The 14,608-nt window shown below is 36.2% G+C and overlaps 2 protein-coding genes across 22 annotated transcripts in view; both read right to left on the bottom strand.

Annotated features, from left to right (window-relative positions):
* The window catches only part of LOC114461434 (mucin-5AC-like), a 419,115-nt gene that overhangs the window by 3,096 nt on the left and 401,411 nt on the right, over positions 1-14,608 (bottom strand). Inside the window, exons 55-57 of one of the 21 annotated variants that reach the window (XM_028443493.1) lie at positions 1,631-1,732; positions 1,371-1,532; positions 557-682 (exon numbers count right to left, since the gene is read on the bottom strand). The exons of 17 other annotated variants lie outside the window; for them this stretch is intronic. In XM_028443493.1, the coding sequence (XP_028299294.1) occupies positions 557-682; positions 1,371-1,532; positions 1,631-1,732 (390 nt within the window). The remainder of the gene's footprint in view (positions 1-556; positions 683-1,370; positions 1,533-1,630; positions 1,733-14,608) is intronic. 3 more of the 21 variants (XM_028443494.1, XM_028443487.1, XM_028443495.1) reach the window with 3 other exon arrangements.
* On the bottom strand, positions 2,127-11,222 carry LOC114461438 (uncharacterized protein PB18E9.04c-like). Its single transcript, XM_028443518.1, has 13 exons — positions 11,076-11,222; positions 10,286-10,384; positions 10,036-10,203; positions 8,975-9,088; positions 6,810-7,064; positions 6,588-6,686; positions 6,335-6,505; positions 5,906-6,019; positions 4,991-5,161; positions 4,810-4,908; positions 4,554-4,720; positions 4,227-4,340; positions 2,127-2,349 (listed from the first exon to the last, which is right to left on the bottom strand). The coding sequence occupies exons 1-11, from the start codon at positions 11,125-11,127 to the stop codon at positions 4,653-4,655; spliced, it is 1,410 nt and encodes a 469-aa protein (XP_028299319.1). The 5' UTR covers positions 11,128-11,222; the 3' UTR covers positions 2,127-2,349; positions 4,227-4,340; positions 4,554-4,652.

Below are 14,608 nucleotides of genomic sequence, written 5' to 3'. Positions count from 1 at the left end.
TATAAGAAAATAATTTAAATAAAACAATAATAAACATTAACAGCCACTGGATGAAAAAATGCTGAGTAAAGTGTTTGTGAGGGAGAAAAACAGCTGGATTATTTGTTTATTTTGTTTTCTACATTATTAAATGTTTGTGCAGCAGACGGAGAAGTCCTTCTGCCTCTAATTAAACTTCCTTTAATGTCATTTTGTGCTTCTGTGCACTTACCACATTTAATGCACAAAATATTAATTTAAATTGGGCGGTCTCAATCACATCTACACGTGCATCAATTTGCTGCACAATCTTGGTGAAAATCCCAAAGCAGGTGAGCAAACAGCGTCACCAAAGAAATTAGGGACTCACCTGGTTTACCACACTTTATTTCAGATCTGAATGAAACCGCCACTAAGTGAACAAAGTTTCATTTCATTTTTTTATTAATTTTTTTTATTCTAAGCAAAAAGTGTGCCAAGAACAAAACAAAAGTATAGGCTACACAATAATAGTCACTTATACATTGATGCTTGAAATTGAGTGGTGAGAAGTAAAACTTATTGAACCACAACATACCAGATCCAATAAAGCAGCGATCCTGTGCTCCTTTACATTTGACAGTAAGTGCTGTACAAACGTTGGATCCAGAGAAGAAGAGACAGACGTAACACTCAAGTCCATTTGTTTCCTGTTGAACAGGAACTAAAACAGAAAGGAGAACACTGTCATGTAAAAGCAACATGCAGGTAGATTTCTCATTCAATGGTACCTGAACTAGTCATATATAGAACATAAAGTGTGTTTATTATGTTTCTTCATAAAAGTCTTCTGAGATTCATAAAATGTATGGGGAGCCGTCATTTACAGGAGAAAGTGACATCAAGTCGTTGATTCCGGTACAGCCTTTAGATTAGCACCGCCTGATTTCTCACAATAAACTTTCTATTTAGGATTGTGTAGCTTTGTTCCACATGTTCTTTAATCTGCTTTTATTTATTACTGAGGACAACATAAAGGATGTGTGTTGGAGCTCCTTATGACGTGTATGAAGCTGTTTTTGATAATCTTGTTGTCTGCTGTACTGTTTATATATGAGACGTTGAAGACGGACAGTGGACCTACAGTGGGACAAACTGGGAGGACTTTGGAGACGTTTAGAGGTGGACATTCCACTAGAGACGTACCTGTGACGTAGCCCTCGACAGCACTAAACCAACACCGTCACATCACTACAAGCTTCTGAAGTAAGGAAAATGCAGTGACTGTGTCTCCTGATTGCTCTCCAGCTTAGAAATAAAATTCACTACAAATACCCTTTTGATATTAATTTTACAGAATTGTTTTACATTCTCATCTAATTCTACAAATCATCTCCTCCATCATCACTTACCAGGCAGAGTTTCTGAGTTGCAGTTGTTTGTGTCGCAGCATTCAGCATCTATGATTTTATGTGAATCAAACACATCAGTAGAAAAGTTAAAGGTGCCGTTGTTTGGACACAGTGTGGGAGGAGCACATCCTCTGAAAAAACTCTCATCTCCAGATAAAACATCTACAAAGATAAAAATCAGTTTGTTTAGTTTGTCTAAAAACATGTTACAGTAAATGTACTTTATGTAAATCATGTTCATAACAATAGACAAAGATTACCTTTAATGGAAGCTGTTATACACATAGTCTCTGAAGAACAAGTCACTGACTCTGGACTGGAACAAGATGAATCATTGCAGGATAGACACTGAAGTCTTGGATCTAGAAAAATGGAGCAGGACTTTGTGAGAAACTCACAAACAAACAAAATCAGAATCATGAGAACATTTCAGTATCTAAAATCTCAAGGACAATGTTTTTTTCATTCTGGATAGACACTGAAGACCTGGAATAAAAACCAAAATAGAGCCGGACTTTGTGAAAATGAAAAGGATCATATTACAACATTAGGAATATATGTGTTAACAGTGAAACTTTTATATATTTATGTATTTATTTAATTTAAAAAAAAGTAATTTTTTTATTTTAAAAAAACACACCTTTGCATTAAAAATCTGACCACCTAGAGGCAGATTCCCCCCAAAAACCATCACTTTTATGTTAAAATAACAAAACCCAAATCAAATAAACACTGCTGTTTAACTGAATACCTGTAGTTGGAGGTGTGGTAGTTGTAGTTGGAGGTGTGGTAGTTGTAGTTGGAGGTGTGGTCGTTGTAGTTGGAGGTGTGGTAGTTGTTCCATCACTACATACATCTGTATGAGAACAGTTTGGTCCAGAGCTGAAGGTTCCTAACTCTGGTAATAATGGTATTTCTCCCAGCCTTCTACTTGCAGTACACACACTTGGTGATGCACAGCCATAAGCTTCATCGTTCACTGTGGATTAAAATGTGGATTATTTATACATATTTTCGTCAGACGACATTTGTAAGTAAAAGAATGACAACATATTTTAGCAGAATTTTCTGATAAAAAATGTAATTGTTCAGACATCCATCCATCCTTTTTCTACTGCTTATATGTGGTTGGGTCTCCGAGGCAGCATCCTTATCAGTGAGGCCCAGACTTCCTTCTTCCCAGCCACTTTGCGAAGCGCTTCCTGAGGGATCCTGAGGTGTTTCCAGGCCAGCCAAGAGACATACTGTAGACTCTCCATCATGTCCTGGATCTTCCTCTGGTTTACTGACTGGTGGGATGTGCCCTGAACACGAGTCACCTTATCTGACTCTTCATAAGAGGAGCAGCGGCTCTGCCATGAGCCTCTCCCATGTGACAGAGCTTCTCATCCTCTCACTAAGTGAGAGCCCAGGCACCGTACGGAAGACACTCATTCGGCCATGACCCAAAACTCATAACCATAGGTCAGGGTAAGAATGAAGATTGACCAATAAATCGAGAGCTTTACCCCATACTCTCAGAGAGCCCCCACTGAAATCCCAGAGGGACACGGTTGAATGCCTTCTCCGAATCTCTCTCTCCCTTTTTAACCATCTGGGCAACCTCAGCCCCAGAGTAAGGAGAGTTCACTCCCTGCTCATAAGGCTCTGTTTCCTCTCAGAAGGTGTGTTGGTGGTATTGAGGAGCACTTCAAAGTATTCCTTCCACCGATCCACAACATTTCAGGTCAAGGTCAGCAGCGCACCATCCCCACCATACACAGTGTTGACAGTGGACTTCTTCTTCATCCAGAGACAAAAGATGGTGGTCCAGAATCTATGAAAGCTGTCTGGAAGTCACTGTCCATGGCCTCACCAAACTCTTCCCATGTCTGTTTTTTTTCCTTGGCCACTACCGTGGCTGCGCTTTGCTTGGCCTGCATCCTCCAGAGTCCCAGTGCACAGAGACAGCCAACAGTGTCCAAATTCAATGACACACACGTACGGATGTCAGTACAGACACACAGAATGGATTACACATAGACAACTTAATTTATAAATACAGTTAGGGTTAGGGCTAAAACTAACCCTAACCCTCTGGGGACCCGTACTTACATACTTGTCCCAATCGTAGTTATGAGTGTGAAAATAATGTGTTGTTTCCAGCATGAACCAGTGTTAAGTTTGCAAGTTGAGGTTGTTATGGACTTGTGGGAAATTTGGGTCTGAGACACTTTTTGTTATTTTAATCTTAACAATATTGTGGTCTGTAACTTTTGTTATGGTTGGTGGTGTTATTGATTAATGGCAGCACTCTGTTTATGGTCTGTTTGTGTTTTTATTCCATGTTTGCTTGTTTTATTTCTTTTTTTTTTATTAACATAGTGGGGCAGTGGTTGCTGTGCACATCTGAGTTTATGTATGTAGGAATGAGTACGGGTGAGAAGGTGAAAGGAGCATGTGTGGGTGTTTATGTGTAGGTATGTGTGTCGGTGCAAAAGAGGGGATTCTTTTTATTATGTATTAATTATCTTTGTCAATCGACACAACTAATCATCACTTAATGAAAAATACACACACAGATCAAGGTACAGACATACAGACACACACAAATGAACGCTAAGCCTACCTGCTGCCTCCATCTCTTTCTGGGCTTGGATCCTCCACCACCACACCCACCCAGCATGACACTAACTATATTGTTCGGGTCTTTTCGCTTTTATACATTTTACATAAATTAATTTGTTAACTAAATAAGCATATCTTAATTATTAGTGTTGTTTTTCTTACGTTTCTCAAAATTGTGTAAAAATAAAATATCCTTTCGCTGCAGTAATAGAAATAAGAAAGCTGTTTCACAGTGATCATATTACTCACATGTTCCTTGAATACACAGCGTCTCGTCTCCCATACAGGCAAGTGAAAGATCACATCGGCCGAAAGCACAGAATAAACACCGGAGACCATTTAGAGTCTGTGACTGTGTATGTGCTGAAAATATGAAAGAAAAAGATTCCTTTAAGTATAAAAAACATTTTACTGTGGTTTAGCCTTGCCTTGCAATATTTGGGTGAACCTACATGAAAATATAAAGCTAAAAAATTGTCAATATTGGGTATATTTAACATTTTAGTATTTTGAAGGTAACACAACATACCAATACATTTTTGATCAATACATTACAATAAATGGAAACACACTAACCAGGTAAGGTATTATTGTTACACCCATTAGTTTCACAGCACTCAGCAGATATCAGTGCACCTGAAACAACCAAGTCAAGTTCATATGTTTGAGAGCCTGTCATTGGACACAGATCTGATGATGCACACGCTTTGTAGAATCGTAGTCAGATGAACCAGATGCTGTGTCTGCAATTACAAAATAAAGATGGTTCATGTTAATTAAGCAGTTAATCTTGTATTTCCAACATAATGCATGGAATTAAGAAATATCCAACCTGTGATGGTGGCAGTTACACACATAGTTTCTGTAGAACATGTAACTGTAGTTTCAGTTGAACATGAACCATTGCAACTTTGACATCTGAGTCTTTCAGCTGTAGTGAAGATAAAATCATACAATAATATTAAAATATACTTTAAACATCAAAATTTGAATAAAAAAAATAACAAACTCACGTGTTGTAGTTGGAGGTGGGGTAGTTGTAGTTCCATCATTACATTCATCTGTATCACAACAGTTTGGTCCAGAGCTGAAGGTTCCTAAATCTGGTAATAATGGTAGTTCTCCCAGCCTTCTACTTGCAGTACACACACTTTGTGATACACAGCCACGAATTTCTTCGTTCACTGTGGATTAAAATATGGATTAATAACACTGATTATCTTTTGAGGGCATTCCTCAGGCATCATGTGGCTATAATATAGCTCTCAAATGTCACTGTTAGGCAACAAAGAAAATCACACTGTACAGGTTAGATCTGTAATGCAATAAACAACTTTTTTTGTGGGGGGGGTTAATTTCATGACACAATTATGTTCATGTATAGATGTTATTATGAGATAAAATTAGGGATTTATTAGCTTTTAGTTTTATTAATAATGTTGAGCTTTAGCAGTGAAGCTAACATCATATACAAACAACATACATATTTTTGTGTTTTTATTTAATTTATGGATAGATTAAGAACGTTAAAAGAAATTCATAATAATAGTTTCATGCAACATCTTGTGGCCCAATGTGTCAGTTAAATAAATATTACTATAGCTTTGTAAAGGCTATGTAAAATATTTTATCAACTAGTTTGATTTAACATTAATACATTATATAAGTTTCAACTCCTGGAACAATATTGAACTTAAATTTGATGTTATCACTGTGTTGTCCAATTAGCCATTTATAAAGGACTGTTTTTTTCAATCTTACAAGAGCTTACATTAAATTATTTGTCAACTAATTGAACATATGTTAATTTACATTTATTTTTTATTTTTTCAAAATCTTATTTAACATTAAAAAAGTCAGCACAAATCTGCTTGGAAGCAAAACTGCAGCAATGGTTATAAGAAAGCTGTTTCACAATAATCACTTACATGTTCCTTGAATACACAGGGTCTCGTCTCCCTCACAGTCAATCGAACCATCACATCGACCGAATATACAGGAGAAACAACTGAGACCACTTAGAGTCGGTGACTGAGTATGTGCTGAAACATTCAGGAATATATTTTGTTTTAGTAAAATAATTGCTTGATTGTCTTTAATCTTAAGCTGCTGGAGTGAAAGGCAATGTACAAATGCTTTTAACAGAGTAAACACAAAGAGAAACCTGAAAGTACAAATAGTGTTATTCTTAAAGTCATTATTGTTTATTCAACATTAGTTTTTTGAAGTTGTTCTTTATAAAGTGGATTAAACAGTAAAAACATGCTTAAATACCGAATTAAATAAAGATGAAACCAAGGCAATGATTAGAATCCACAAGCTCAATGTCACAAAGATTCCCTAAAAAACACACTTACCAGGTAAGGTATCATTGTTACACCCATCAAAGTTACAGCACTCAACAGATATCAGTGCACCTGAAACACCCAAGTTAAGTTCATATGTTTGAGAGCCTGTGATTGGACACAGATCTGATGATGCACATCCTTTGTGGATTTTTGTTGTGTCAGCTGAAAAAACTGATGTCTCTGCAATTACAAAAAAATTATTGTTTATATTAAATAAACTGTTTAATAAATTCTATAATGTATTTAAATGAAGAAAACCAACCTGTGATGGCGGCAGTTACACACATAGTTTCTGTAGAACATGTAACTGTAGTTTCAGTTGAACATGAACCAGTGCAACTTAGACATTGAAGTCCTCCAGCTGTAGTGAATTTGAAATCAAATAAAGATATTAAAATGTATTCCAAGAATCAGAATTTGAATATAAACTAAATACTAACAATAAACGGTATGAAATGTACACATTCAAATAAACTAAACTCACGTGTTGTAGTTGGAGGTGTGGTCGTTGTAGTTGGAGGTGTGGTCGTTGTAGTAGGAGGTGTGGTAGTTGTAGTAGGAGGTGGGGTAGTTGTAGTTGGAGGTGTGGTAGTTGTAGTTCCATCATTACAGTCATCTGTATCACAACAGTTTGGTCCAGAGCTGAAGGTTCCTAACTCTGGTAATAATGGTATTTCTCCCAGCCTTCTACTTGCAGTACACACACTTGGTGATACACAACCACGAATTTCTTCGTTCACTGTGGATTAAAATGTTAATTATTTAGATTGATTCTCTTTTGAGGGCATGGGAAAAGTGTGGCATTGGTGAAGTAACGGTTAAACTCTTCAGCACAAGCCATTTTTTTCTGAAAATCACATACCCATAACAAATAATGTTTTTATAAGCTTCTACTGTACATGACCTACATGGCTATTTTTGTTTCAGATTGAAGTAGGACCCTTAGAAATTTTGGAAATATATGATACTGAGTGATAATAAATAATGTTTTAAATACAGAAATCTGTAGTTCACCTAAAAAACTAGAGATTTAAATCAAATATGAAGCCAATTGTCTTTATCAAATGCTGTAAAAACATTTGAACTAATGTATGGACATCAACTGCAGCAAGTTTGGTGACAACAATAAACATTAGGCCAAAAATACATGTTTTTGTACCAAAAAAAAGTTCAGACTGAAGTCCACTTTGCTATAACTGTGTTTGAAAACAAGTGTCAAACTGTAATATTTCAGTCAAATTGATTCCAATCATTGTTAATCTTATGTTTGACCACTAGGTGTTGCAATTTGGCTTGAAATAAACACATCTATTTTTGTTCAGGTTTCTGCGGTGCCATGCTTAATGCTAATTTTGGTTCCACTTTTTGGTGCCGTTACGCATGTGTCTAGTTCAGCAATGCTTTGACCAATCAGAATGCTTGACACAGCGTTGCAAAGCTGAGAGCCTGTAGAAATTGGTGATATCAAACATAAGGGGGTGGTCTTTAGCCCTGGCCAATCAGAGCTGGGTAAAGGAGGGACCTGCCATTTTACGCACCAGTAATTTCTCGACTGAGAAGTGCTCAGATGTGTGTAATGGCGGTACAGTATCTGTCTGACTAAAAGATTTGGATTTATTAAAATATGGAGTTTTTACACATTGGAGCAACTTTCAGGATTATTAAAATACAATTACTTTTGTTCAATTTAACATAACAAATATACTGTATTAGTGCTACAGAGTTTAATTTGTGAAATGTAGTTACAAAAATAATTGTTTTTAGTTTTACAAATACTATTACCTTTAATCATATTATATTTTGACCCAATGTGTCCCAAAGTTTTATTTCACTATCTTTATAAAGCCCATACAAAATGTTCTGTCAATATATTTACTATATTTAACATTATATAAGCTACAACTCCAGGAAAATGATTCACCTTAATATTTTTAAACATTACTGTGTTGCACAATTTGTCATTAATTATGGTGTGCTTTTCTACCCTTAGGGAAGCGTCATGTAATTAATTTATCTTAAACATGTTAATTTATCTTTTTCTTTTAAAATTTTGTTAAAAAAAAAAAAAAAAAAAACTTGAAGTAAATGATCCTCAAAAGTAAAGCTTCAATAATAGTTATTTTAATGCTGTTTTACAGTTATCAAATGACTCACACGTTTTCAGAAAAGCGTCTGCTGGTCACGGTGTTTTCTTGCGTCATCACAACATCTTTTTCCAGCTGTGTTTTTTCCGGTGAATTAAAGTGTTTCAGGCAAAAACCAAAAATTTACTTTTAGGCCATTTTTGTCCCAAAATTTTCTGTGACTGAATTTTGGCTGCATTACTAGTGTTAGCAAATTAAGTGTTAATGCTATAGTTATTAAAGCCAACAACAAAGTTAAAGTCATTCAATGAATTATTTGTAATGAAATTTAAGCTACAAAATTATTGACGGAATTTTTTACAAAATGACTGTGTTGCCTAATTAATCACTAATAATGGTTTGTTTTTATAACCTTAGAAAAGCTCACATAATTTACCTGATTGAACATATGCTAGTTTGTAATACAGTTCTAAAAATCTTCCAAAAAGTGAAATAAAATATTGTTGAAAGCTAAACTGCAGTAATACATATAAGAAGGCTGTTTTACAGATATCATATGACTCACATGTTCCTTGAATACACAAGGCCTCGTTTCCCCGACACAGGAATACACTGTCACATCGGCCCATTGCACAAAAGAAACACCTGAGACCATTTGTAGATGTTGACTCAGTTTGTGCTGCAACATAAAAGAAAATGATTTATTCAAGTCAAACAGTTTAATTGTGGTTTAGCCTTAACTTTTATCACTGTGGTGAACACACATGGACTTGTAAAGGTACATAAGGGGTATTTATTGTATTTGATACAGTTAGTTCTCACCAAGTAATTTGATTGGACAAGAGACATTGCACGAGTGCTGATATAGAGTAACAACAACACTGGGGCTTTTTACAGACATTATCACTCTGCTGTTCAGGTGTTCTAATAACCATTGGTCAACTTTCACTTAGGAAATGTTTGTGTTGCCTGGCAACAGATTTTTCTCACTTCTATTTGTGGACATATTTGTTTTGGTGGAGCCAAATAATTTATCTATAAATACAAATAACGTCTGTGTGCGTGTGTGTTGAGTGTATATCTCCCTGCTGCAGTGTCTGATCAAGCTGAAACTAATAATTTATTAAATAAACAAATCATAATCTCTTGTCGCCTAATACTGTTAACTAATAAATGTGCTTGTAGAACTATTGTATTAAAGCAATATCAGACACAAGGTTGTGCTGTTGTGCTAAATATCAACACTGGTGTGATTATCTACGACCAAATCACACCAGTGCTGATATTTCAGCACAACAGAACTCATATGTGATATTGCTTAAATAACTATTTTACTATGAGTATTTTAATTGGTAATTTTATTGTATTAATGTATGATGTGTTGTGTCATTGGCATGTCTTCATCTGTAATGAATGCATTGACTGTTAGCAGCCCTGCATCTGTGTCCATTTCCTTTACACCCTGCTAACACGTTATTGCTTACCTAAACAAAAAGTTGTTCTGTCCAGGTAACACAAAGAAATATGGATGAGAATAAAATATTCTTGAATAACCCACAGGCTCAATGTCACAAAGGCTCCCTAAAACATTAAAGTACCTCTAAATAAATGGAAACACACACTTACCAGGTAAGGTATTATTGTTACACCCATCAGTGTCACAGCACTCAGCAGATATCAGTGCACCTGAAGAACCCAAGTTAAGTTCATATGTTTGAGAGCCTGTGATTGGACACAGAGCTGATGATGCACATCCTTTGTAGAATCGTGGAGGGTCAGATGGATTTAATCTGTCTGCAATTACAAAAAAATTATTGTTTATATTAAATAAACTGTTTAATAAATTCTATAATGTATTTAAATGAAGAAAACCAACCTGTGATGGTGGCAGTTACACACATAGTTTCTGTAGAACATGTAACTGTAGTTTCAGTTGAACATGTACCATTGCAACTTAGACAATCAAGTGATGCAGCTGTAATGAGAAAAAAATCATTTAAAAAATTGTAAAATGTTTATAACATTGATTTATAATTTGAAATCCTCTAACTCCTCTCAGAAACATCAAAGTAGCCAACAGCATTTGGAGATTTAAAATAAATCATGTACAACTTTAGTTGTCTTACATAAATCACTGTTTAATAATGCATTGACCCTATCATCAGCATGTTTATCTACCATACTGTGTTATAACACAGCCTATTGTTATTATTATAATTTTAATAATTATTTTTTTTATTATATTGAATGCAGGGTACACCCTAGATATGTCACCAGTCCATCAACACAGCATCAACAGACAATCAGAAAAAAGCCCCATTTTCTCTTTTTAGTTTCTTTTGATAATTACAACAGTTCATTCTTTAAGTTAATAACAAAACAAGCCTCTTGCTCGTCTTCTTTAAAGACTTTCCCAGAAACCAGCAATCACAAGTTTACCATTAACATGAATTTAGAAACTCTGTGTAGATCCAGACTTCCATGACGAGACAATACCATTTCTATAACAGGACCAAAAATCAGGACAAAATCATTTTAAGTTAAAACTTTAAATCACATGATTACAAAAATAGATAAAGATAAAAAATGTATCAAATTAGATGTTAGTCAGCTACTACATTTAGTTTAATTAAGCAGTAAAAGACTGTATAAATGGGTTAAACTACCTTGACTGAAGAATGTCCAGAGGACGGTCACAGAGAGGATCAGCTTCAACATGTTGAGTAGGTGAGAACTGAGTTTTCCTGAATGTAGAACTCAACTAAAAAGTAGCAATTCACACCTTATATTTATATACAGCGCTGTTGTAAAAATATTCAGTGTCATTATTAGAGCATGACTCCCCAGACACTCCTTGTTTTTTTGTCTGGAACATTTTCATAACCTGTCACTTTACCACACCCAGTTTACTTTCAATTAACATGCAACTCATTTTGTTGCATTGTTGATGACAGAAGACAGTCTTTGTGCATTGGTGACATTTGATTGAAGTAGTTATGGTACTGGAGTAATACTTCACCTTTCATAACTAGTAATTACATTGTTGTGTTCTTCCCGTAAGATAACCAGGTGACTGCAACATTAAGAAGACAATGACACAATACAAAGAGTTTAGTATTTTGGGGTTTTTGAAAGGTTGGATTTGAACAACAATTACCTAAAACTTCCAGCTGAAGTAATTTATACTGTTTCTGAACATAAAGAAAGAACACAAAGGGAGAAAAGAGCCTGAACACCTTTTTATTTCTTCCAAATGCTCACTCTTTACTGTAGTGTAGCCCCATGTTTGTGTATGTGTGTCTGTAGTGACTTTTGTCAACGTGCATTAGGCGTACAGATCATTAAAATGTGAACAATAGAAAAGGAAATAAACAGGTTCTGCATTGTTGATAAGAATTTCCCCACCTGTTCTGGTTAAGCTGACATTCCTGCATAACCCTGTAATTACTTTTAATCATAGGGCATCAACAAGAATTTCATCCTCATTTAACATTTGCACTGTCCTTAACTTTTATATCTGATTGTTTATAACAAAGTTGTCACCAGATTTGAGCATTTACCAATATTGGTGTGACAGTGTGTAACACACAAGGCTACATTACAAAAGTGTCCTTGCTTCCCTCACTGTAAAATCAGTAATATTTCATTTCCTATCGTCTATCTCCTCAACCCACCCATCCATTAATGATAGTTTAACTTTAGTTATACTGGAGACACATTTAGAAACCTTTATAAAATCAACACAAACCCATGCACTCTCATGGAGAACATGGAACCCTTACATCCAACCTCCAGTCTAACAGGGTGTGAGACTAACCCATGAAACACCAAGCAGGTACATACGTCTGTTGTTTCTCAGGAAAGTATATCTTAATAACTGCAATAACCACATCACAACTATTCACTCAAATGTTTAGTTTAGTAAGTGGTAATACAACATGTTTATTTCTTAAGTTTGATTCATTGGTTAAAGGTATTTGGTGAAAAGATCACAATATACATGTATGTAATAAAAACATTTAACACAAAATACAGGTTCAGAAGAAGAAACTGCACTTACTTTCTGAACAATGTTTGTTGTGAATGAACACACGAGGTTGAGGACTCTTACAGGTTAGCGTTAGGCATAGAAAGGCCATTACAAAGCAATTAACATCATCACCGGATCTAAGTTAAAATCCAGTTATTGACTGAAAATGTAAGCATACGATAAATACTAGTTTAATGTCATAAGTAAGACAAAGGTGCACTTAAAGCTATTTGTCCCATTTAACATGTTTAACAGGAAATCATTTTAAAGCAGAATGGATTTGTGGGAATTCCTTTCTTTCATTTTGTTAAATGGACACATTTCCTGTAAAACATTGAGGAAAGAAAAAAGATAGCAGTGTATAAAACTAAAACAAATCTATAAAAGGGTGTAAAGACATTCCATGCTAACCTGTTTTCAATCATTTACAACAACTTTTAATAGAGCAAAAGCTTTGCAAAAAGCCTTGATTATGGGCCATTACTGCTGTAGCAGTAAGACACGCCCACTCTGGCTGCCCAATGCTGTGCGCCGAGACAGATGGTAATACACACAATGATATGTCTCCAACACACACACCAGGGGTGGAGCTATAGGGGCTGCTGGGAGGGCGGTACGCTCAGGGGAGCTTTAGAAGGCGGGCCCTCCCTTGACTTGTGCACAGAGGCGTCCAGAGTATGAGCGGTCACCCATGATGCAGATTTATACAATGGTTATATAGACCATTTTGTGTGATGTATGCATATTAAATTAGGTGCATGCATGCGCAGGCTTGGTGTAAAACAACCAGAGGACTGCTGAGGTGATGGTACACGGGAGCAGACGGAGTGCTATCTCTGTCTGGATCCAGTAAAAAGTGACCATAAAAAGCTGTAAATGGACTGATATGCAGACGTGGAGCAGTGAGGAGGAGACTTAATGTAGACATGGAAACTCATCCGTTGAAACTGATCAGAATTTGCTTTGTTAACAGAAGTACAGCAGCCCCGCCTACCTGCCCGTTCATAACAGTTATAAACATCTCAAGATTTAATGCTTTTAGGTTTTTTTTTGTATATACACTGGGTTTCTCTATCAGATATGTATAAATATCTGGCCATTGAACATCGCTCCAGGAGCACACATCAGATGACCACTTGTTTTCAGGAATGCTGCATGGGTCCCACAATCGTTCACCTGTATTAAAGTGAGTTTCTGAAATAAGCGGCCGCGTCCTCAGGTGACAAGCTTTCTACATACTATGAACTATTTGCGAGCCTTAACAGCGGTTCATTCATTGCCATTTTTCAGTTTTTCAAGTGTCACATATTTAAACAGCCTTGCGATGGACTGGTGCCCTGCCGAGGGTGTACCCCCGCCCAGCGCCCAATGAGAGCCGGAAATGGGCACCGGCAGATGGATGGATGGACATATGTAAACAACATGATTTCTGTTTCTGAGTATGCGCGCGCACATCAGTCACGTGTCCCGCTCATTCTCCAAGTTGAAACGTAGTGGACTTGCCATGTTGTCCATAGAAAATGAGAGAAAATGGACAAACAGAACGTTGTGGACGAGTTCACGGAGCGTAAGGCTCGTCGTATGCCCTTCAAATAGTGGTGAATAGGTCAATAGTACTTCACATTGAAATTGTGTTTGTGAACATGTGGGCAGCTGTGCCAGGTTTACTAAACTTTATATCTACTGATACAGACTTTGAGTTGAAATAGTTAAAGTGGGTGTCAAAATAAAGCGGTTGCTATTCGTGGTGCTGAGATGTTTTGAATTTGTGTTAGTGACCATCCTGATGTTCTCTTGTTTTGTTATACTTCATGTCCGTTTGATGGACTTAGTCACTCTCCGTGGTGTCTAAACGTGTAAGCCCTGCTGTTGTGGGCATGTGTATGTTGTAAAATGATGTTACGCAGCATTAGACTTCCTCATTGGCTGTCAATCAATGCTCACTGAGGCCTGTGATTGAAGGAAACCCTTCTCCCTCCTCTCAGCTTTTATAGGAGGGGCGGAGCCAACAGTGAAAGTTGATGACGCAGGGGAATCTAAAGAATCTGTTTCAGCCAAAAGTACTAAATACTAAATAATAAAACTAAATACGCAAAATTAAAATCCTTTTATTAAAATGTGAAGAGTGGGACTAGGATTAATAAACAGCACTACTCAATACCCAAATAC

This window comes from Gouania willdenowi, chromosome 4, assembly GCF_900634775.1.
Source record: "Gouania willdenowi chromosome 4, fGouWil2.1, whole genome shotgun sequence".
Taxonomy (NCBI): domain Eukaryota; kingdom Metazoa; phylum Chordata; class Actinopteri; order Blenniiformes; family Gobiesocidae; genus Gouania; species Gouania willdenowi.
Note: the sequence above shows the minus strand (reverse complement) of the source record. Positions and strands in the feature narration are given on the sequence as shown.

Excerpts from the sequence above, each read along its gene's own strand:
- LOC114461438 (XM_028443518.1), bottom strand. The coding sequence starts at position 11,127 with ATGTTGAAGCTGATCCTCTCTGTGACCGTCCTCTGGACATTCTTCAGT. Across the intron at positions 7,065-8,974 it reads CTTGTGTATTCAAGGAACAT|TGAACGAAGAAATTCGTGGT; the intron begins GTGAGTCATATG and ends TTTAATCCACAG. Across the intron at positions 4,721-4,809 it reads TGTAACTGCCACCATCACAG|ACACAGCATCTGGTTCATCT; the intron begins GTTGGATATTTC and ends TTGTAATTGCAG.